The 24,990-nt window shown below is 43.7% G+C and overlaps 1 protein-coding gene across 1 annotated transcript in view; it reads right to left on the minus strand.

The window, feature by feature from the left end:
* The window catches only part of pik3cb (phosphatidylinositol-4,5-bisphosphate 3-kinase, catalytic subunit beta), a 49,351-nt gene extending 24,567 nt beyond the window's left edge, over nt 1–24,784 (minus strand). The window contains exons 1-4 of the mRNA XM_080006456.1: nt 24,743–24,784; nt 15,692–15,771; nt 3,130–3,325; nt 708–936 (exon numbers count right to left, since the gene is read on the minus strand). Of these exons, the coding sequence (XP_079862582.1) occupies nt 708–936; nt 3,130–3,288 (388 nt within the window). The 5' untranslated portion in view covers nt 3,289–3,325; nt 15,692–15,771; nt 24,743–24,784. The remainder of the gene's footprint in view (nt 1–707; nt 937–3,129; nt 3,326–15,691; nt 15,772–24,742) is intronic.
* Nucleotides 24,785–24,990: the final 206 nt, after the last annotated feature.

The raw sequence follows: 24,990 nt of genomic DNA on the forward strand, positions 1-24,990 counted from the left end.
ATATATATATATATATATATATATATATATATATATATATATATATATATATATTGGTACTGTAAATGACAAATAAGGTTTTTAAAGGGGAGTAAAACATGGAGATACATGCATTTATAGTACCTTATTTTGTAAAAAGTTATTTTTGTTTATTAATATATGTCTCGTGAATAAGTTGAAAGATGTAATTTGTTAGATTTTTCCCATAATTTGTTAAAAATTGTAAATAAATAAATTAATTAATAAAAGTAAATAAAGCTTTGGAGGCCTTTTCACAGTCTGAAACACGGTGGCACCGCCTGGCATATTTAGACTTGTAAGTCACAAAACTCCCAAAATCAATCAACTTTTTTAAAGATTGAAGTGGTTTTGAGTGTACTTTATAGAGATAGTCTATTTTACACGTGTCCTAAAGATGGTTAATGGAATGCAATTTATATAGCGCTTTTCTAATTGTGCAACCACTCAAAAGTACTTAACAATACATGCCTCACAATCATCCACACATTGATACATCGATAATGGTGGCAACAGTGCAAGGCACAGACCTGCTCTTCGAGAGCAGTTAAAGGTTCAGGGTCTTGCTCAAGGACATGAGGAGGCAGGGATCGAACCAGGAACCCTGTGATTACTGGATTACCCGCTCTACCTCCTGTGCCACCGTCGCCCCTTTAATCTAGTTTATTTTACTGACAATTCAGACACACCTTTCCCGATGAGGACGCCGATCTTGGAGTCCAGCAGGCGGTCGGCGCGGCCGCAGTTGCGGGTCACCAGCTTGAGCACGGGCAGGAAGGGGCGCACGTCGCACAGCCGTCGTGTCTCGTCCTCCAGCTCCTCGTGCACGGCCGCCTGGTTGACGCACTCGAACATGTGGCCCTCCATCTCCCCCAGCACGGGGAACAGCGGGTACGACTGGGCCTGCTTCCATAGGAGCTGGCGGTGAGGTAAGAGGGCAGTTAGAACCTTGGTGCTCCTTTTGCTGCCCGTTCACTAAACGTTGCGGGGGGCCGACAACTTTTGAGTCGTATCAAAGTTTGTCAGAGTCGCTTGATGTCGAGCAACCAAGCCTGGGAGCGCCAATTAGAGAGTGCAAAAGAACACCAAGTCCAGTAGCATACAGCAAAACAAAAACATCAACTGTCACATGATGTCATACAGTATATTGACAGTGGAAGATGTAGCCTGACCGGGAAGCAAGCAAGATGGGATGGCTTTTTAAAAGGTATAACAATTTTTTTTTAATGAAAACAGAAATTATTCTTTCTATGAATAAAAAAAAAAATGCTATCTTGGAAATGCAGCTGAAGAACCCTAGTCTTTCAGCATGTATGAAATTTAACCCTTTAGCTGTGGGATGCTGTGCTCTCTGCTCGGATGTGGATAGGGAAGTCGTCCTCCATTGGCAAGAGGGCGATCGCTTCTCTGCATGGACTACTCCCTCCTGGTCACTGTTCTGTTTGTCCACCTCTCCCTTTATTTTGGCGAACGTCAGCAGCCCTACCTCCTTCAGTATCTTACTAGTCCATCATTGAATGTGAGGATAACACTTGAATTTACTGCTTTGGTTGAAAACCTTAGGGAACATATTTTTAAAGTCTTCTTACACATACACAGCCTTAGATGGGTTGAGCAGCACATGGCCATGTTTGCACATACGGTACTGCAGGGTTCTAGAGATCGTAAAACAGCTTCAGGCCCATGGCGATACAGCTGGGGGCGCGGTTATTCGCAGCACTATGACAAACTGAAAGCCTCAAATACACTCTTTAATGCGATATCTATAAGAGAGCCAGACAGAATAGCTTCTGTAAATCAGACTGTACTGCTTGTCAAGTTAAATGTCAAGCGGTGCCAATGATGGTTCAGAGAAACCAGTGGGAAGACTTGCAAACGCACAGAATGACCTATTGTTTACTATTCAGACGAATACCTTCAGGCACTTTTCAACAGAGTCTGTCTGGGGGAAAACACGCTGTGTGTGTGTGTGTGTGTGTGTGTGTGGGTGCGCGTGTCAGACAGACAGACAGACAGACAGACAGACAGACAGACAGACAGACAGACAGACAGAAACTTTATTGACCCTGAAATAGAGTGGTATTGGCATTGAAACTTCTTATTTAAGGCACACCATCACAAAGGAGGTTTCATTCTTACAAAACAATGAAAAAAAACTATGAAAACCAACTTTCTCTTTAATCTCAAGGGGGCATGTGTAGTCGGTCACCCCTGAACTCCGTTTTGGCTGACGGGCTGCAATCCTGAATGATGTCATGTAGTATTTGCATGCCCTGAGTGCCGGCCACTCGCAAAACAAAACAACTATCCGGCAGCGACAGCCAGCTCTGTCAAAACAAGCAATAGACAATGTCTAGCTGACCGTGGCCGAGCCCACGTGTGTGCACGTGTGCCAGCTTGTATCCCTGTAAACAAAGAAGTTAGAAAGAGAATGATGAAAAGACATGACCCCATATGCTCCTGAACTTGATCAGACATAATAAAAACACACCTCTAGCCCAATAGAGATCAACATCTAAACTCTCAGTAAAAGCAGTTTATTTTGCTTGTTATCCTCCTCTCCTCCTGTTTGTGATTGGTTCAACTCTAATTTAGACTTCACAATACAACTAGAGACCAGCATTTTGTCCCATGCCACCTAGGCCTGTCACGATAACTTTTGTTGGATGATGTTGTCCCAGAAATAACTGCGTTAACAATATATTTGCAATTTTAATAATTTTTTTTCCACTGATATAATGATAATATAATAGTATAATACGCTTTCAAATAGCAATAACCTTTTAATTCTTAAGAATATTCAGAAAATGTAAAGTGAAAAAAAAATCTTAAAATTCACAAGTAAAACAAATAAAATAAAACCACACAACCAAAACAATAAATAAAATGGACTCTCTGCCCAAGTCTTATAATGGTAGGGAAACCCCTGCTGTTTATTCTGTCATTATGCTGGCTAAAATGTCAGAGACATTCTTATGTAAACAAAGTCGGATGTAAACACAACAGGCAATTACCAGAGTCAGAAAAATTTAAGTCGATAAAGTAATTATCGCGACAGGCCTAGCGCCAACCCACCCACATCCCCAACCCTGTAACTCTATTCCCGCTCACCAGTTTGATGTGCTGGATGGTGGCGTCGCGGGGGACGTCCATCTGAATGTAGATCCCCGTGGGTAGCAGGAAGTCCACAGTGACCAAGTCCGGAGTGTGAACGGCCAGGGACGAGTGGGCCGCCCACATGTCCAGGAGATCCGTCATGGCAGGAGGCATGGCAGGATGGGCCACACAGTACTTCAACCATAAGGACCTGGAAGAGACGGAGGAAGAGAGTATGAATTTACGATTAGAACCATTCACCTTCTATAAAGATACATTACTAATGTTTGAAATTGTACGGCAGTATTGTATTGGTCCTGCTGTAGGCCAAGCTGAAGAAAAAGCTCAAGACATGCTAAATTTTTTCGTCGGGGTGTCATGGGGCATCCCAGACGCCACATCGCTGTTCTTTAGAGGGGGCCTCCTTTATGGAGGCCAACGTGTCAATGACCCGGGTTGAAACCCACTAATGGTGTTAAAACGGTGTAATGCCCACTAAATTGTGTAGCTCTCCCTCGTGCCGCCAAAACAGCTCTGACTCGTCGAGGCATTGACTCCACAAGACCTCTTGAGGTGTCCTGTGGTATCTGGCACCTAGACATTGGCAGCAGATCCTTTAAGTCCTGTAATACCCCTTTCCCACTGCAAATGAACCGGCAATAGATCCCGGTTTTAATCAGCTCCACCTCCGATCGGCACTGATGTAAACAGCCCAACACACCCGGGTCGACCCGCTAGTTTTAGCCCCTTTACCCGTGCGATGCGATGCACTTTTAAATTCCGGACGCTGGCGCATCAATAGACAGGAATATCCATGTATCATTACATCATTTCATATCCCTTGACTTTTTTCCGCATGGGGGACTGTGAAATGTTGTGAGTGTGGTTCTACTGTAGTGTCCGGTTGTTCATCAACGAGCCGATTCTTTAGAACGACTTAAACAAACAATGACATAAAACTGTAAAACTTGAAAGAGAATAAAGTATTTTAAGTTGCTGTCCCCTCTACGGGTTTGTTCCCAATCACACTGGAACCATGACACGCCTCTTTTCTGGCGTGTTTGTGACATAGAATGTGACTCACCAGAAAAAAAACGGCATTTCTCCTGGCAATGGGAAAGGTCTCAATCGCTTATTTCACACCAAATTTAGTGGGGTGACCCAGGTTGAAGTGTGAAAATGGTATAAGTTGTGAGGTGGGGCCCCAATGGACCGGGCTTGTTGTTCTTGCACATCCCACAGATGGTCTATCGCAGCGGTCCCCAACCTTGGGGTCGCCACCCGGTACTGGGTCGTGGGTCATGTGGTGCCAGGTCACGAAGAAAGAATAAATAACTTGCGGGCCTCCGGATGGCTCAGCGGTAAAGACGCTCGCTGAACGCTGACCATTGCTGCCTCGTCTCGGATTCCAGCAGTGCTAGTCATTCTCTGGCTTCGGGGCATGGCTTCCGGGGCGACTGACTGGCTGTCCGCCCTAGGGGGTGGGGGGAGGGAAGCCGGAACTAGTTCATAGCAAAAAATAGCTCTAACGATACTGGAATTACGGTCAATGGCCAGCTAGTCCCGCCTCAAAGGAGGCGAAAGAGTTCGAGTGTTACTTCCCAAAAAAAAAAAGAACAGCGAACTGGGAAGGAATAGATTCGTGCCGGTGCTGGAAGAAGATCAATTGCTGGAGACCGCAAATGATGGCGGCTTTAAAAGTATGTTTGAGACAATAACTCTGTCGACATTCTGGATCAAAATCAAAGCAGAATATCCTGAGATCGCCACAAAGGCACTGAAAACCCTGCTTCCATTTGCAACATCATATCTTTGTGAAGCAGGGTTTTCTGCAGTAACGGCAACTAAAACTAAACTACGGAACAAACTGGACATTCAGAACATACTTCAAGTGTCACTGTCTCCCATAACCCCGAGATGGGACCGTCTCCTTGCAGAAAAACAAGCCCAGAGCTCCCACTGATTCAGCGTTATGGAGAGTTGTAAATTGTATGCACTTTATATTGTACGATTTGCTTTAATTGAGCCCGGTGACATCTATTTGTTCTTGACAATTTTTGACCTGGTGTTAACGATCAATCACATTTTGTTTAAAATGTTTCACCTTTTATGCCTGCAAGAGGTGTTTTTCCTCTCTTGGATGAGCGGAAGCTAGATTCTGATGTGTGTTTTCCAAGACTTGAAATGGATGACAAGACTAAACTTGAATGTTTAATATTTCTTTGCTCGCAATAAATTATTATAGTTATACAGACAATACGTATCCTGTCATTTTTAATGCCGTTAGGGGTATATTTCCGTCACACCTCCGCAAAAATATTGTCTGACGTAATACCGGTCTGTGGCGTAAAAAAGGTTGGGGACCGCTGCTCTATCGGATGGGACCCTAACCCCAGCCATCCACATGATGTAGAAGAAAATGTTATTCATCAGACCAGGCCATCTTCTATTGCGCTTTTAGTAGTGGACAGGGGTCAGCATGGCCACTCTGACCAGTCTCAGCTACGCAGCACCATACGCAGCAAGCTGTGATGCACTGTGTGTTCTGACCTTTCTATCAAAGCCAGCATTTACTTTTTCAGTCATTTGTGCTACAGTAGCTCTTCTGTTGGATAGGACCAGATAGGTTAGCCTTCACTCCCCACACGCATCAATGAGCCTTGGGTGCCCATGACCTTGTCGCCAGTTCACCGGTTGTCCTTCCTTGGAGGACTTTTGGTAGGCAGTAACCACTGCATACTGGGAACACCCCACAAGACCTGCCACTTTGGAGATGCTCTGACCCAGTCGTCTAGCCATCACAATTTGGTCCTTGTCTAAGTCGCTCAGATCCTTATGCTTGCCCATTTTTCCTGCTTCCAACACATCAACTTCAAGAACTGACTGTTCACTTGCTGCCTAATATATCGCACCCCTGGACAGGTGCCACTGGAACGAGATGAACAATGTTATGGCTGATCGGTTTATGTATTATGTATGTATGTATGGCAATGGCTGTACACAAAAGATTAACACAAAGTTGCACATTTTTACACACACACTATCAATTAAGACAGGATTGGGATGTATGTGTGTACATATACACAATATACATTTAGACCAAGGGTTTGATTGAGCACAGCAGCTTCTAATGGCTACAGAATAATGTGGAAGAATATGATGATGCTGTGAGAGCCAAGCTGTTTTGATAAGTTCTCAGAATGCCATAATGCAGAACACCCCATTGTTAATTACATCAAAAGCAGAAAAACAACAAATGCAAAAGTGCTCAGAAGCCTACAGAGATGAGTTAACTGCAGAGCGCTCTGATAAGTGGTGGGGCACATCTGGTCAAACAGCCCACAGCCTGGTTTTGGTAGGGGCTGAGGGCCCACCACAGGTGCATCGTCACACCACTTCCACTCGCTCACTCTCATTTCCTCGTCCTCCAGATACATTAACTCTTCCACTGGCTCCATCTCCACTTCAGCTCCACACAGCCATTAAAAGGAAAAAGGCAGACGTACCACACTGCTTCTAATGGTGTTTCCCCTTCCATGTTAAGTGCTCAAGCGAGCGGCAGATCTGCCTGTGTTGTGTCACTTGCTGGAGCTGATGCACTATCCGTGGCCTATTTGGAGCCACAAACCATCATCAGCTATGGAAATGTTTATATGAGCACGATTTGGAAACTTAAAATGCACTACTTTCTCAAAATGATGCAGAGTGTGAGGTGGACCACACACACACACACACACACACACACACACACACACACACACACACACACACACACACACACACACACACACACACACACACACACACACACACACACACACACACACACACAAGCAGTTCAAAGGCAGTCAGTAGACAGACAATAGAAATGCTGTCACAAAGGTGCCTGGTTACATACATGAAAAAAAACAAAAAAACCCTACCCACCTCCCTAACTCCCAGATGTCTGGTTCCCACACAGGAAACACAAGCCAATCTAGTGCTAAAGAACGACACACAATTTAACATACGCATGCTTGTAACATTATGTATGCGACTGAGGGGCTACATATTTGCACACTGCACGCAGGTGAGCAGGGTTAGAGGGTGCAGGGTGGCAGACCGCCAGGGGCAGCTGCTAGGTCAGGTTTCACAAGAGACTGAAAGAGAAGGGAAGAAGGTAGGTGGGAGGAGAGACAGAGACAGAGATGTACAGTCAAGAGGAAATAGAACGACAGAGATAGCAAGAGTCATTGTATTTGGTGTACCATGTATTACTTTCTATGTATTTATATAATTATCATACAGTCTTATATTTTGTTTGTATTCATGCTTTGGCAATGTGTATTCAATTCAAAACATCATGCCGATGAAGCTTTATTGAACAATTTACTGAAATGGAGAGAGTAGGTTTTTTTATGAATTCATTAACTTACCCGATACAGACTTGCAACAGATTATTTTATCAAAACATGTCAATAAAGCTTGAGACAGAAACCGAGCGACAGACAGAGACAGACAGACAAACAGACGGACAGACAGACAGACAAAGAGATTGGGTTCAAAGCCTGAGGGAAGGCAGAAGAGAGATGGCTCCTCAAAGCTCCGTGGGAACACAGATCTGAGATCTATTGCTTTCGAAAGTCGGGGAATGTGTCGTGGCTTATGATATGGACCATGCATGTGTGTAGATAAGACAATCTAAGGTTCAGAAGAAAGGGCAGAGGGCTTCAACGCCCCAATCCACTTTGGGCCTCTAGCTCTACTGAGATTTGATCTGCAGAATAGGAATTAGGATTAGTCCCAGCACAAGGGAGGAGCAGACGGTGTAGAATAAAATAAAATAAGAATAAATAACTAAATAAAGCCTCTGAGGTTTATACACCTTGCCAGAAGGTGTTTCCCCTGCCCATCCTTCAGAAACTATTGGATGAAGACAATCATAAGCAAATGACACATTTTGACACACTGGTGTGATTTCACGATGGAACCCAAAAGTGATAAGTGTTCTGAGGAACAGAGAACGAGTGATATATTTTCGGTTCAGTTCTCACCCTCATCCTGCTGACATGTAAGCCACAGTTCATTCCATAAATAGAGCCTTCTAATAACCCCACCAGAAACAAAAAAAAGAAAAAAAGAAAATTTGAAGAAAAAAAACAAAAAAACAAAACGACCCTGACAATTCGCTCCGCTCAATTATATTTCAAAGAAAACTGTTCAGTACGAGTCAGTGGACATAAGGGAGTGGGGATGGATGGATGGATGGATGGATGGATGAGGGGGGGGGTTGTCATGGAAATACTGCCTTAAAGCCAACTGAAGTTTAGTGTTGAAGAGGCTCGGAGGCCAGATGCGGCATGGATGTAACACTGGCGTTACTCAGCACTCTCTCCAAAGAGCTCTCTGTCCGACAGGGAGACGTCTGTGAGGGTCTCCACAATGCAGCGTGTGTTCACGTCTGTACGGACGCGTGTTTGTGTACGACTGAATGAGAACGCTGGGCCGACATAAAGGGAGTGTGTGTGTGTGCGTGCGTGCGTGCATGCATATGTGTGTGTACACTGTTTGTGTGCGGGAAGCGGAGGAAGGGTGTGGGGGGGGGGGGATATGAGGTCATGCTTACTGACTAAAGGCCCTGTGACAGGCAGTTCTTTTCCACCTCAAACTAAAAATAAAGCGGGACGGCTCAACAAAGAGGATCTGAGCCGCTCTCGCCGCCTTGATGCGGTGCGTGCACACACACACACACACACACACACACACACACACACACACACACACACACACACACACACACACACACACACACACACACACACACACACACACACACACACACACACACACACACACACACACACACACACACACACACACACCACTCCTCTGACCACCTGAGTCAGCATTTCCGCCACTCACAGCTGAGTTGGTGAAGTGTGTTTGCCTGAATGTGTCATCTGGGAGCGTAGAAAAACTATTTATCCATTTAGTGGATGCTTTCATCCTAACATCCTTACATTACCGTTGATCCAGTGCACTGTAGGCCCAAAGCCATGAGTAAACTAATTGATTCAAACAACGTACACAAATCATCACAAGAAACAATGCTGGTCTTTTAGTCATCATCATACGGGATGCTTGTGAGGATGGCAAGTTTAGGCGGACAGTTCATCCGAGGTATCCTTCATTTTAACCATCCCCCATCGCCAAAGTCTTTGAAGCACAGTCTCACGCACAGGGTTTACACCTTCCTCACCACCTTCCTCAGCGTTAATTCATTTTTAGTGTGAAAAACTCATAAAAAATGATGTATGTGCTCCGGCAAAAGTATGGTTTACATTTAATCTGTTAAGTACAGCAGTACATGTTTTGCCTGGGTAATGTGTGTTTACATTGTAGGCAGGTGTGTGTGTGTCTGTGTGGGTTTGAGAGGCTAGTCGGGTAGCTGGTGTAGGTAAGACTGAAGGTGGTGGTTCAAGTGGATAAACACTCAGCAATGAGTGTCTCACTTGTAATGGCTGTGTACTTGGACGCTCTGAGACCAGGTTAGTGTGACTCAGCCGTACAGGTGTCTGTCTGTCTGTCTGTCTGTCTGTCTGTCTGTGTGTATATAATGACTGCATACGAAAGCTACAAGACAACAAGATACTCCCTAGATGAAGTCAATGGCCCGCTCTGCTCGGAAAAATGACTAAATGAATGTGCTAAAACAGTAACCTGTGTACATATTTAAACCTTAACACACTTCCTAAATAAACACACAAATATCACGGCATCGGCCTGGAAATTATGAATTGTCTGAAACGTATGGGGAAGGCAAAAGACCTGTGTGAAGTGTGTGTACACAACAAGCTGTGGGACAGCTAACCACTTCCTGGCTCCTCTCAGTCATACAGTACAAGTGCTCGACAGTAACACAGAGGCACACGCCCACTCTTCTGGGTGTGCATGTGGGCCTCAGACAGGAAACGATGACACCAGAAAGGAAGTGAATGACAAACAACAACCAGGGCACAAAGTCCCAGCAAACTCATTCATAAAAACCTTGTGTCTGCTGAACCGCAAAGTTAGCCATTATTATTTTTTGCCTCCTCCAGAACCTGTGATGGCCATTTTTGCTGAAGACTTTGATTCACTTGGGAAGCATAGTTTGCCTGTCATAAACCTTTGGCTTTATTAATTACATTTATTTCAAAAAGGTGCCTGTTACACGTACATATTATCAGTCACATATGCAAACCACATTTGCACATAGAGTAGCTCAGTTCTGTCAGGCCATTGTACATTTGTTTTTGTAGTAACCATTGTCCAAATCAGTCTACATTGTTCTCTCTCTCCCTCTAAAAACTCCAATCTCTTAACATTACTGGTTCCCATACTAAATCATGCTTGTATTTCTGTCGCCCTTTAATTTCAGTTACCATTAGTGAATGGTTAAAAGATGACGTTACGGAAAGCCGGCTCAACCTCCTTAATGTTGCTCAAGAGACGCACCACCCGAACCTCCATCCCCAACTCTGACTTCATCTTCCATCATATGAAATAGATGGTGACATCACAAGGTTTGCTGCTGAGTCATGGCAAAAACCTTTAACACATTATGATTATGAAGTGTAGTAATCATGTTTCACTTGAGGATCAAAAGTTCCATTTCTGGCATCAGTGTTGATCCCAGAAATGATCCCTCACAGAAATGAACCCCGTGGCGTCCTTGTTATTACAAATTACGTTATTGCAAAAAGGCTATTTTAAATCATAAATTAGTGTTGGAAATATTTTGCGACGTACATATCACGCCACCCCGAGCCAAAGCACTTTTTGCTCTGGCATCACAAATTCTGAGCTAACCTTATCCATTGTGACAGGGTGCTTGTGCTTTGTGACATGATCAAGCTTGAAAAGGTAGCATTATCGAATCCAATGAACCTTCCTCGCAGCCGTACTACTCCTCTCTGGGCTGGTGTGCTACGCCTGGTCAGAAGATTAATGTCTGGGGCTGGAGGGCGGGTGAGAGGCACAAGGAGATGGAGGAGCAGGGAATATAAACAGATCCTTTTCATGCAGGCCATCGCTTGCTTTTAATGTGCTATATAATATCTCCAACAATACTTGCTAATGGCGATAAGGGCATCAGCTGTGTTTGCGAGCAGTAACTTTGACATGAGATTTGGGCACAACAGCAGTGTGTGTATGTGTCTGCAATTTGTTTGAATGCCTTGCCAGGGATATTCAAAACTGTGCCGGTTGACTGTTGTTGGTGTGCATGTGTAAACAGTGATGAAAAAGCCATCCATTAATCATACATGTTTTTCGCATGTTTCTTTTATGTGAGACTACAGTTCATCATCTCTTGCAGGTATCCAAAAACCAAAATCAGCTGCGTAAAAGAGGGAATATTTATCTCTTGCATTTTAAGTATGTCTGCTGACTCTTTTGGGCCAAACTAAATTCCTTGTATTTGCAAACATTCACTGTGAATAAACGTTTTCTGATTCCTGCCGAGAACACCTCCCACATATGGAACTCTGCCTTGTGTGTGTGTATGTGTGTGTGTGTGTGTGTGTGTGTGTGTGTGTGTGTGTGTTGAGGGTATATAATAACAGAGTCATGTCACAGATCAATACGTTCTCGTGGTATAAATGGAGAAAGCGAGACAGAGGGAAAAGACATTAATAGATCAGGAGGATGCGATGGAGACAGAATCGCTGGGGCTTTAGATTCCATCCTTTTAGGCATAGCATGGCTCATCTTTCACATGAACTCAGGACTTGACATTGAGGAGAGTGGGAGAGACATAAAAAAAAGACATGAATGTTTCAGTTGTGTTAAGGATGTTTTACAACAGCCTATTAGACACTTGACTGTTTCAACTGTCCTGATTGTCTCACACACACACACACACACACACACACACACACACACACACACACACACACACACACACACACACACACACACACACACACACACACAGAAAATTAACACGTGATTCTGGTTCTCCTGATGCAGTTTTCAAGAGCAGCTAGCCTTGTCACAATGCGAGTTCTTGTCCTCATAGATCATTAAAAACAATTCTCTCAGTTAAAAAAAATAAATAAACGTCTAAAGCAAACAAAAACAGATTGTTGCCTCACACAATAATCACATTTGTGTTTTAAATGGATTTGAATGACAACGTGCTACACTTGTTTGGTCATACCATAATAACAAATTTGCTAAAGACGATATCTTAGGGTATAATATCAAAGGCCTCTATCTAAAAAACCTATGGTTGCATTAACTTACAATGTTCAAAAGGTTGATATGCATAGTTATGAAATGAACATGACAGTATGACAATGTGTAGACTAGACAATCTAGACAATTCTAGAATCTAAAGTAATAACATGATCTAGCCCAAACCCACATGTTTTGCAATACGAAATATTGGGAGGCAGTTTTAGATGTTGAACTAAAGTGGGATTTTGAATTCACAAGTAGGTGCTATGATATCTGGTGGAGGGGTTCAAGGGGACTGGGTGTGATGTTCCACAGATCCTGATTCATATCCGAGTCAGAGGGAAGCCGACAGCTCGCATGCAGGCCTGAAGGGCATCGAGGAGCTCCATGACTAAAGCTGTGATATGTTTTCACACCTCATTCAGAGAGAGAGAGAGAGAGCGAGAGCGAGAGAGAGAGAGAGAGAGAGAGAGAGAATCTTACGAGGTATACGGTGAGCGAGGGCCGATGGAGAGGAGGAGGAGAGAATGGGAAACTGCTGGACGCTAATTGAGCAGGTACTAGTATCACTAGAAACTCAAGGCCGACAAGACTCGCAGCTGAAAGTGAAAATGAGCCAGAATGAAGGTGTAATAAGAGATGAAGAGAAACAGTAAAAAAAAGCAATGAAAGCAGGAGAGAAAACAAGCGAGAGAATGAGAGACAGAAAGCAATGTGTGATACGATGTGTGACTGCAGTGGGTGGACTCCACTGGGCTGGGTCACCACCACAATAAGCTTCTGTTTTTAGTAAGTCTGTGTGTGTGTGTGCGCACACACACACACTATGACTGTCACGTGCCCTTCACAAACACTGCCCTTGTATTAACCGTGGCCCCTTTCACCCTTTCTGACCCCCTATCTCACTGACACACACACACACACACACACACACACACACACACACACACACACACACACACACACACACACACACACACACACACACACACACACACACACACACACACACACAGTGGTCAATGGGGTCACATGCCACACACCGCCCATCTTAGCTGTAAACAAACAGCCATATGATGGACTGCAGATTTATGTCCATTTAACACTTAGCTTTAGGCTGCCCATACACTGCTTTAGCACCACACTTAGCGCGCACACATGCGCAAACACGCAAAGAAACTTATTGACGCATGTGATATGCTCGTCGTCTTTCTTGACAAACATGTTGATGAAGACAGAAATAACCTTCCACGAATTCACCGCGTCTTCAATGAAAGGCAATGGAAACAGAATTTCCTCTTTGTTATCAATCAAAGCAATCTCCTACACACTGACTTACATACACGCATGTGGCCATGCACCTTCAGGAAAAAAAACACATCTATGCAAAGTAGTCCTGCCAGAGCTTCTGAACCAGGAAATAACAGAATCAAAACCTAAATGCTGTCCAAACACACACTGCTGCTTAGTATTTTTAAATTTCCCTAAAAAATATGCATTTATTAATCTAATTGGAATTCCTCTTTTGACCGAAACCCTCCTTACTGTTCATGTCCTTTGTGCCAGTACAGTGGCTTTTTGACAGTTGGTTCTGTTGTCTGTTCTGTAGTTCTGTTGTTCTGTTGCTTTAAAATAAACAAATGGAAGCCTCGAATGGAAGCTGTGACAAAGTAAATACAACTAGAAACCAATATGAATTAATAAGCTGAGAGGGGGTTTCTTGGAGGCCTTACAACTGAATGCTACAGGAATCTTCAAAAGCGGAAAGTTTAAAAATAGATTTAAAAGAAAAACAAATCCTGCCTGTCAACTGCCTCCGCAGCCTCTGATTATGTGGTGGATGGCATGAAGCCAGGAAGGATGGGAATAAGTGAACAAAAATAACAGAGCTGCTTCGTTTGTCACTATCAGGGCTCTCACACAGCCTGTGAGACACCAACACTAATTTTTGGTACCTTCAATTTGCCAAACGACCTGTTATCTACCTCTGAAACAAAGGGCCACACATTGGCACCAGCACCACACCCACATTCACACACGCAGTAGAACATGAGCACACAAACAAACTCAGGATATCTTGGCTCGTAGAGCGCGCTGCCCTAGCAAATGATACACATACAGTACGTCTGCCTTTCCTTCCGTGTATCCAAACTTGACTGAGTGTCTAATCAACATCACAGGCCCGCTTGTGTTGCGGCACTACCTTCCATTTGCCCGACGGGGCTAGATTTGACCCGGCACACGGCAACATACTGTATCGGCAAAGACATTTAAAGGCCAATATTGCTGGCATAGTGTTTTCAAAGCAGTAGCAGATTTCCCTGCTACTCTGAAACATGTGGCTATTGTGCAAAGACCAAAGTATCTAAGTAAACAGACTTTCCCAGTGGAACTCAGACTATTCAACAGTAGCATGTGTGCATGGCCTACCCCAAAGTTCAGATAAAAGGCTGGAGTTATTATAAACAGAGTAACAACCTGTAAGTCATGGACGCACAGGGTTGGCAAAGGCCACCCAAACACGCCATGAAGAACAGTTGTAAGGGCAGAGCTTCCTAGGATTGTGTGAGAGTGAGAGGGTTACGACATACGGCTTCATGTCATGCAGAGTACGACAGCCTTACACTCCTCCCCCCTCCCACACACACACACACACACACACACACAAGAAAAAGCTGATTCCTCGATGCCTTTTCTGAGAAAGTGCAGTCAGAGTCAACATTTAAGACAAAGAGCACACAGGTCCTGCAATCGTTCCATGATGATAGGGTGGGAGGTGAAACGCACTGCCAGAGCAGACGACGATAATTGGATCAGGCTATTTTTCCATTTATGAGTAGGAGGAAGAGGAGAGAGAGAGAGAGAGAGAGAGAGATCTGTGTGTTGATCAGCGATTACTGGCCACCTGCGGTTATTGACAGGAGGCATAGCGGTTACCATGTCAACAGACGTAAAAACTGCACCTGTGCTGCTAGAATCAGTGCTAGACGAAGCGATTACCACAGCGGGGTGGAGGACGCCGCAAACGCAACTGTGTATGCGGTAACATGTCCATTTATATTGACAACAATTTAAAAAATAAAATCAACACAGAATAACCCCTCACCCCCTTTTTTATTTTATTATTATTTTTTATTTTAATGGTCCTCCATAACGTAATACCGACATTCAGATGAAATACAATGTCCCATCGCCAAACATTCCCTCAAGCCTCTACTCAAGAGTCCAGGCCAGCGAGGGCTCATTAATCTCACACACACACACACACACACACACACACACACACACACACACACACACACACACACACACACACACACACACACACACACACACACACACACACACACACACACACACACACACACACACTTACCCGTTGTCTCCTGGGGGCTCTTACTTTCTGTGCCTCTCCTCCTTGCTGGGGTTTTCTGCAGAGCTGCGGACACACTGCATCTGTGTGAAGGAGAAGGAAGTGAAAGGGATGGGAGGGAGGGATAAACTATGTTTGATACTTGCCATTTCTTACAGTAAGTGTTTGTGTTTATACTGTTGGTACAGTAGGAGTGGGTAAAAGAAAGGTTGAGAAAGCACTGGAGTGGTAGTAGTACTGGTGGTACCGTAGTTGGCCTGAGGTTGAAAATGGGTGGACACACCTTGAGCCTTAAGCTAACTCCCACATACATGAAGCAAAGTGTAGCTTTGTGTGTGTGTGTGGTATTGGTAAGTGAGGGGCATAGTGCTTTGTGTGTATGTTTGAGAGTCCCGAGTTCTCATAACCGCCATGTTTTTACAGTGCCTCTTCTTTCTATGCCAATCTTGACCGAGTGACTCCACACACCTACACCTTCGGCATAATCTAACTTTAAGAGATTTTGCACTTCAAGCAAGTTAACAGATTGTGAGACCTGAGAAGTTCTTCTGAAGTAGGAAAAATCACAAGCTCCCATGGTAAAATGCCACAATACCATCCGTATTAGGTCATTCCATAGAACACTTCATGTCCCAAGTTCAAAGAGTTGCCTTGTAACTACCGACCCAAAGATGTAAACTGAGGAATAAACAAACATTCACACCCACACCCACACACACACACACACACACACACACACACACTTCTCCCACTGGGAAAGATGGTCTATCTTGTTTACTAGGGTGTTCCCACAAGGAGTTTGGGGGGGAAAAACAACTGTAGGATGTGGGTGATGTCAGCTGTCTCTTTACTGAAACGAGACCGCCATTTATGAACTCGCTGCAAGATGGTTGATAAATTCATAGATGGACATGTTCAAACAGACTTACTCCCTACTCTGGATTTCCCCAGAAACTGATTATGAAAATACAATTCTGACACACACACACACACACACACACACACACTTCTAGGAAGTGTGGTTGACAACGATTAAATCTACAGACTACGAGTCGATGTTGTACTGACTGACTGGATTCAAGTTACAGTATCACATGAGACCCGCCGCGTCTGTCTGTGCATGATGAGCCCTGTGGTAGCTTTTTAAGGATGTTGCATGATGTCAGAGACCGAGTGGCAGCAGGGACTGACTGATATTGAGGCTTAGAAAACCCTGCTACATGTGACATTTAATTTGCATGCTACATTTAATCAAAGATGTTGGTAAATAAACTCATTAGGTAGTTTAGTGTTCATTCAACACACATCAAAACCCATTGGTTGCCCCGCAGTTTCTACATAAATCTCCTAATGTGGGAAATCCCAATGTCAACATCTGACATTGCTTAAAGGTTCGCTTTCCCTCATCATTAAATACTTCTACTTCTGCGCTCACCACGTGTAGACGTACATCGCTATGAAGCGAGCTAAACACTCTCCGTATAAGTACCCGGAGACAGGAGCTCACTTTTGGTATCTTTAATGGAAGCGGTGTAAAACTGTGGAACAGTACAGAAATCGAGATTAAGGATCAGTCCCAATGCAGATGTAAATAATCTGTTAATAAGTTGTCATAGCTCCTACACTGTATGCATACAACAATAACATGAATGAACTCACAGATTGTGCTTTCTCAAGGGCAATGACGAGGCCAATGGAAGAGATGTTAGGCTTAGAAAAGCCCGTTTCACACACACCTACAGGAATGTGTCCCACCAGCCTGTGACTACTGCGTGGCAGAGGCTGTGTTATTGCAACCTGAGACTCACAGTTGGAATGACTTTGAATTCTAGACAATTCAAGAGCAAAACAACATCAAGCACTATGAACATAGCGGCGGCTGGTGACGCAGGCTGGGATTTTCTGCATGAAGCTATTGTGGCAACTTACATTTGAGCACATGGATGAGTAATCATGCCTGTGCATATTGGTACCTGTCTGGAATGGACTAACGAGCACAGTGCAAGGGAACACACAATGACTATCTTCAGACCTCCCCACTAACACCTCATCACTCTACAAACACAGTAAAAGTTTCACTCTTTGATACAGACTGGCCCTCAATTCCTCCTGTTGGAACACCCCCCCCCCCCCCGGAGAGGAATGTGGAGAATGCTGGATCCTAAAACAACTGTGAGCTGCGTCAGGCTGCCAACAAAACTAATCGGCTCTCTCCCGCCCTCCCTCCCTCGGGTCCCTGGAACGTCTACACGCACAAAGGCACCTTCGAGGCCGATACATTCTGCACTTGCTTCTGAGGTGGCTCGCGAGGAGGGTAGGGGGACTGTGATGCTGCTCTTTCGGGTTGTGCTGGGCGATAGAACGCTGACAGTATTTAATATTTTTGTTTTCCTCGATATTCAAATAAAATCAGCGCAGCCATTTTTAATGGCTGCTTTAACAGAATATCTCTAATTTAAGAAAGCCTTGCACAAGTGGTGATGCATAAGACAATCGGTTTGGAGGATGGTTGCATATTGTGTTTGTCCATATGGGAAGAGAGCCTGGCCCTCTTACGCAAAGGAGAAATACACACAAATGCCAACTCTGAAGAAGATTCAAACAGAAAAGGCAACACAAGTAGCACAAGAGGATAATATTGTGATACAAAAAGAAAGTTACCATACTTCAGTGATATGGAGCGATTATCTCTGCAAGAAATCACCTCACACATGGTATGGTGTGAGTATGTTATATATACAGTATATATATCACAAAAAGGTTAGAAATATCAATGTTGCATGATATGGACATTCCCATACCTCCATCTCACCAATCAACCGGTCTTTAAACCGGTCCTGTTGTAAAGGTATCTTCCATAAATGTATTGGGAGGTGCATTGTTTATCACCCTGTGAGGATCACTGGAGCAGCGTCTCTGTTTTGACACTACACCAGTCTTCTTACCTGAAAAAGCCCCAAGGGCCTGAAAATTACCTACACAGTGTAGTTTGGACAGCTGTTGGAAACACAGACTTCATCTTATTCAAGCAAATAGCGAGGAGGAACCCAATGGTATCGTCCACAATTTAGTCTTTACAGGCGGAAACACTAATAAAAAAATGAAAACAACAAAAGACAAAGACTGGCACCCAGGAATGCAACCAAAAAAACACATTTGTCGTGCCCTCGCCAAACCCAGTGTGGCCTGAGTGAAGGGGCTATTACATTAGACCATGCGTCATCCCTGCCTCATCGTAAACAAAAGACCACTGTTGGCCTATCCCAAAAACACAAAAAAACAAAAAACAATCAACACCCACACTCTGTGACATTTACCCAGCTTCACAAAACACAAAAATTAATGTTTATTTTATGAAAAGAAGTGTAATTTAGAGTTGGATATTCCTTTAACTTTCTTCTCATACCATAGTTGCAATTATAAAGTTGCCCCAGGTTGCCAGTCTGTATGTGTGTGCATGTCTGTGTGCACGTGTGAACTCTGAAGAGTTCCCAAAGATCCTGTAAATCAGTTACTCTCTGGCTATTGGGCTGAACAAAGGTCCATCTTAGTCAGGACTCAAACACTCTCACTGGAAAACAGAGCGAGCCCGCAGTTTACAGACATGGGACTCGAAATCCGGACAGGAATCTCAAACTGAGTTTGAACAACCAAAACAATAAACGAGAAAAGGAGAGAGAGAGGGTTGGACACTTAATTTTCAGCCAAAATATTTTTTTCTCGATTGCGTTCAAACACTGATAATAGTCACATTATTTTCAATTACTAGATAAAAAGGAACGAGAGATTTGTGGCAACATGTACTGTAAACTGTGTGTGGGAGAGATGTTCCTCTCCATGGCCAAAAATACGACATCTAATTATAAGAAGCACCTGCACCATGAAAACAGGGCTGCGCATGTGCTCGGGAATGAAAATAAATCTGACCAAAAATAATACCAGCATCAGGGACTTGCTGCAAACTGACTGATGTTGGCGGTTTTGTCGTCTTTGTCATTTCAAACAAGTTTTACATATGGGATTTGGAGTCAAAGGAATACTTTAATAAAACTGACCATGGCGTGGCACACAGGTGATACACACTCATCATCAGTTGCAGAAACACCTGCATTTGAAAAGCTTTGGACTGAAATTCAGCCTCATGGCAACGTTTACACTGGAATATCATCTGACAGAAGGCAACACCCTGGATCCAAACACTAAACTCTTTATTTGGGGGTGCTACAAAATGGCTTGATCACGATCAACATCCATATACATTATTCCTATTTCAGGCGAGAGATTTATATGTCATTTTTGACGGTTGTGAACATTTTCTGATAATACCCACTCGGTAAAGGGGTGACGGTAAGACAATTTAAGCAATTTTAAGCTCAATGTGACTGTGTAGGGCTGATATCACAAGGTACAAACATGCATGCCTGTGACAGAATTTCTTCACGCATTTGTGTGTTGAGAGAAAGAATCCTTCGCAGCCGTGGACAGGGGTTTCCGCTACAGCGATGTCAAGTCAAGATGGTGAACTCACATGTGGCAGATTAAGAGATCAAGATACCTATTCTCTTTCTGTTCAGATTCAAATTTGCTTAATTTTAAAAACATCTTGTTTTTCCTCTCAAAGTTCTCTGCTATTCCTCCATCTGCTGTCCTCACTGCATTCCTTGGCAGGTCACGGCCTGCTGTGCTCCACCAAGGTGCTCCCATCTCTCAGTGAGTCATGCTTTGCGCTCCTGCAATTTATTTTTCCTATGCATGTTTTTCAGAACACCGTCATGTATATTGGATCCTATCCACCCTTGCACTGAGCGGAAGCAACATTCCTTTTTCCGAGCTGGCTGGAGATATGACAAGTTGATGGGGCACCAAAGCAAGACAAATGTGAGCACAGGACGGACACACACACACACACACACACACACACACACACACACACACACACACACACACACACACACACACACACACACACACACACACACACACACACACACACACACACACACACACACTGGAAGAGGATGTTACACAAGAACTCAACTGTAGAAAAGGAGCGATTACTTCACAAACATGCACGCATGCACACGTGTGCGAGAAAGACAGGGAGGGGAGAAGAGGATGACAGGAGGAGAGGAACATGAAAGGGTGAGGCAGAAAGACCGAGATTTCTTATGAGGGGGCTGGAAAGAAGGATTGGCAACAGTTGAAATGCATGCAGGTGGCTCACTGCCAACAATGAAGAGGACACACACTTCAGGGTAATTGTGTCAGCCCGGCAGGCGGCAGGTGCAGCAGTGGACCTCTGTGTGATAGGAGGTGTTTTGTCGTGGTGATGAACATCATGCAGGTGACTCAGAGCCGTTGATCCAGTGCTGCTGACCCATTCCGTCCCACTACCTCTAATCATGTGTGGCTGTCAACACACAGGCTTCAGCAAGGATTTACAACCAGTGTGCAGACATGCTAATCAAAACTCAACTGGCCAGGACACAGCAGCCAGACTGACTGACATACTGGGCTTTTAATGTGATACCCCCGCCCCTGCCTAAAACACACATAAAACACTTCACCCATCTGACACCAAAGCTCACTCAATATAGTCCAATCAATCCTACCCGTTAACAGTGCTTTGTATTTTTGTTTTTTTGTTCTTTATGCGTCTTGTTGGAATGTGTAGTACATTGACATACAGCCTATTCTCCCTAATGGGTTTATGTTCCCGTGCTGTTTGCCGGATTGAGATGTATTTTTTTTTTTTTTTCTTGAATTCAATTCAGAACACTGGATGCCAGCAGCACTAGCTCAGTGCATCCTCATTACTCAAAGCCCAACATTCCACCAATCATTTGGCTCACAGAAAAGTTAATTTTATACAACTACGATATGTTTTTCATTCCACTTCATTGCCTCAAGGCCTTTTCTACTCCCAATTGCCTTAAAACACAATGTATATTCTAAGAAATACCTCAATGATATAACTGATCCCATTGTTTAACTTTGTCAGGGCTTTGGGAATATAGAGCACGGACGTCATTTGTTAGCCACAGTTACACAATTTTATTTTAGTAGAACACTTATTTAGATTCTTCATTCATTCCAGCCCAGTTCCTTGGGAGAGGCCTGCTTCGGGAGTAAATCTGGCTTGCAGTATATAGCTGCATTGTTGGCTGATGTGTGTGCCATGACGTCAGCTACCCTTATCAGTGTTCTTTAACTTTACCTCAGAAGGGGCATGAGAGCAGACCCAGGCCAACACAGCGCAGCAAGACCTAGTGCCTGATTAAAATTGCACACTCTACATTTGCATTTGTGTAACCATAGATTCCAGACTGAATGGTAAGAAAATTAATAAAATATTAGTATTAATAATTCTGGGCAGACAGGGTTGGGAAATACCACATCTAACGGTAGCCCTCTGAGCTGAAAAACACACAACTTCCTTGTTTATTGTAGTACACTCTGCTACCATATTTGATATTCAAATTCATGAAAGCAAAAGGAATTTTTCAGAGCATAAAAGGATATTTTGGATGGTTTTGGTTTTATAACGTTTCGTAATGTCTAACTTGTATGAGCAGAGCAGAAGACGTCCAACAGAGAAAGATTATGCTGCTATGGCACCTGTGCAGCAAGAAACTGCTTAGAGGAGCAACAAGGACCCATTCAGCTCACAATTAGATTCTAGAAGTGCTTGAGACTTTTCTCCATATCAGCTGGAAGAAACAACCAAGGCCAGCATGCCCAGGGGGAAAACTGACTTTTGATTGGTAAAGGTGTCATGCACAGTGGCCAGCAGCAGCTATTTAGCAGATCTAATGACGGGATGTCATTGTGTTCCTGCCCCTTTCCAACCACACAGAAATTAGCAGGTGTTGGGATGGATTTGTTACTGTAGCAACATGCTGGTGTGAAGCCTTGACGGCTTCCCGTTGAGAACAAAGACTAAGATCTTGTTATAGAGTTAAGCCCAATTTAATACTTTCCTGTGACGTAAATTTTGTCCGCTGGTTATTTCCAAAAACAAATTTTGTGCGCACCTAACATGCCGATTGCACACAGGCTAGTGATGTTCTTTGGAAGGTTTGTTAAACAGTATACAAACAACATTACACAATAAAAAAGGAGTTCGCCAGAAAATAAGTTGACAATTGTCACCTAAACATAAACCTTCGGATTCAAGGTTGCTAAGCAACTAACATTGCTAACTGTTCAGTATTTCACAACATTATCCATGGAAAGCTTTATTCCACAGAACTCAGAAACCGGTAACTCCAAGCAGGTATTCCCCAATTCCAAGCTCAATGTATTATATTCGCACTGTTCGGCAAAACATGGAAGCCTGCTATAAATTTGTGTTTCTTACCCATGTTGAGTTCTAGTACACATGTGTGGAACGCATCCAAGAATGCAGACGCTCAATGTAGTATGTACAGAACGGTGTGCGCGTCCACTGTTTGCATCCGTTTTGGAGTATAAACAAGATTTAGGTCTTGCCAGTATGTGACGTATACTGGTACATGTGAGTAGTGTGGGCCAGGCTGTCAGTGCAGGGGAACGGTGATATGTCAATTTTTTCAGCTTTCCTGTTACCGAATGTCCATATTCAAATTTATTTTGTAATGAATGTTTTAAAAGTCATGTCATTCATACAAGTCTCCAACAAAGTCTTCTGAATTTCCCACCTGGGGTTAATGAAGCGTTAATCTTATTTATTTTATAAAAAAGACTGCAAGACAAAATGGGGAACATTCAAAATGATAAGTATATGTATGACACATACCGTACAGCTCGTTCTGACTGATGGTAAAGGTGCTGTCCCTGTGTGACTTCCTTGGCGTCACTGGGCTCCTAGTCCTACCGACCCTGATCCGCTCCACTGACTGACTGACTGATACGTGTGGGCAAGGCTCCAGATTTCGTTTGCCAAACCAGCCAGTGCAGAAATCCTTGCCTTCAGCTAAAATGTACCCAAATTGGGGGACACACCAAATTAGTGGTGTCGGGGAAGAATCCGTGTGTACGGTATGCTTACACCTTTCTACAAATGATTATACGACTTTCCACACAGAGAGGGGTATGTACGAGGGAGGACAAATCCAGACATGACTAAACTGCATCTAAAGCGGAACTGGTTTTGAAAGAGTGTCAACGCTTTCCCAGATTGCTACGCCAGAAACAGTTATATGGGAGCGGATACTTTTTGTGTGTAAGCAAGTGCAAGCAGAAAAATTGCTATCTCAGAATTAACATTTTGGTCATTACACTTGAGGGATATGTCAATTAGCTTCGTTGGACAGCTCCCTGCTTCCCTGCCTAAACAAACAGCAAATAGTTCAGTTAAAAATGAAATGCACTTTCTAAAGTGTGCCTGACAGCAATGGCAGGGGGATCAGCGAACTGTAACTGATTATTTGTCGTTAATAACCTTCCCAACCCAGAGTAGGAATATTACTCCAAATTACTTACTCTAAATCATATGTTAAGCTAGAGGTGGGGAAATATGATTGGAATGGAATTGTAGAAAAAAAAACCAAAAAAAAAAAAACGTGTCCGCCGATAGATTTGGCAATACATTTTACCGACAATTAAAATTCTATTTGAACGCCATTTACACTCGGGACGTATCATCTCCGTACTACAGCGCTAATTTTTGACATTGTTATGTATATATACGGCCCGGACAATCACTGTGTCGTTAGTTATGTTGTGATATTTCGGTTTCAAAGTTGTTGTGCAGGGGTAAGGTCTCTGACATGGATGCAAGAGAGACAAACTAAAACAGAAAAGTTAATAATACACTATTTTATATATATATATATATATATATATATATATATATATATATATAACTGGCAAGAATATCATCCTTTTTTTCTAAAATACTATCCAAAAATAACATCCTTTTTCGCCCACTTAGGATTGTCCCAAAGCAGGACCCGTACCCTCTATTAACGCTAGCCGGTGAAGACCACGATGACACAAACCAGACATGACGCTCAGAGTTACTGTTGTCAAAAACAAACAAAAAAGCAACAACGCGAACGCTGTCCGACTTACCTCGAGCCGCCTTACGGTTTTAACTTGTAAAAATAGTCCCCCTCACCCCGCCCGGCGCTTCGTCGTCATTCGGCTTCGCCTTTCGCGACTGCCTACCAGGGGATGAACGTCGGAATGACGTCAAGGCGCCGCGCTCGACGCGCCGCGCAGGTGACACTTCCTGTTTGTCACAAGGTGCGAGCGGCGCTCCGCGCGCTGCTCCCCGTCTCGTTCCCCTGCCTTCTCGACGAGGTGAACGATTCGACTCG

Source organism: Zeus faber (genome assembly GCF_960531495.2).
Source record: "Zeus faber genome assembly, chromosome: 9".
In the NCBI taxonomy this organism is placed as follows: domain Eukaryota; kingdom Metazoa; phylum Chordata; class Actinopteri; order Zeiformes; family Zeidae; genus Zeus; species Zeus faber.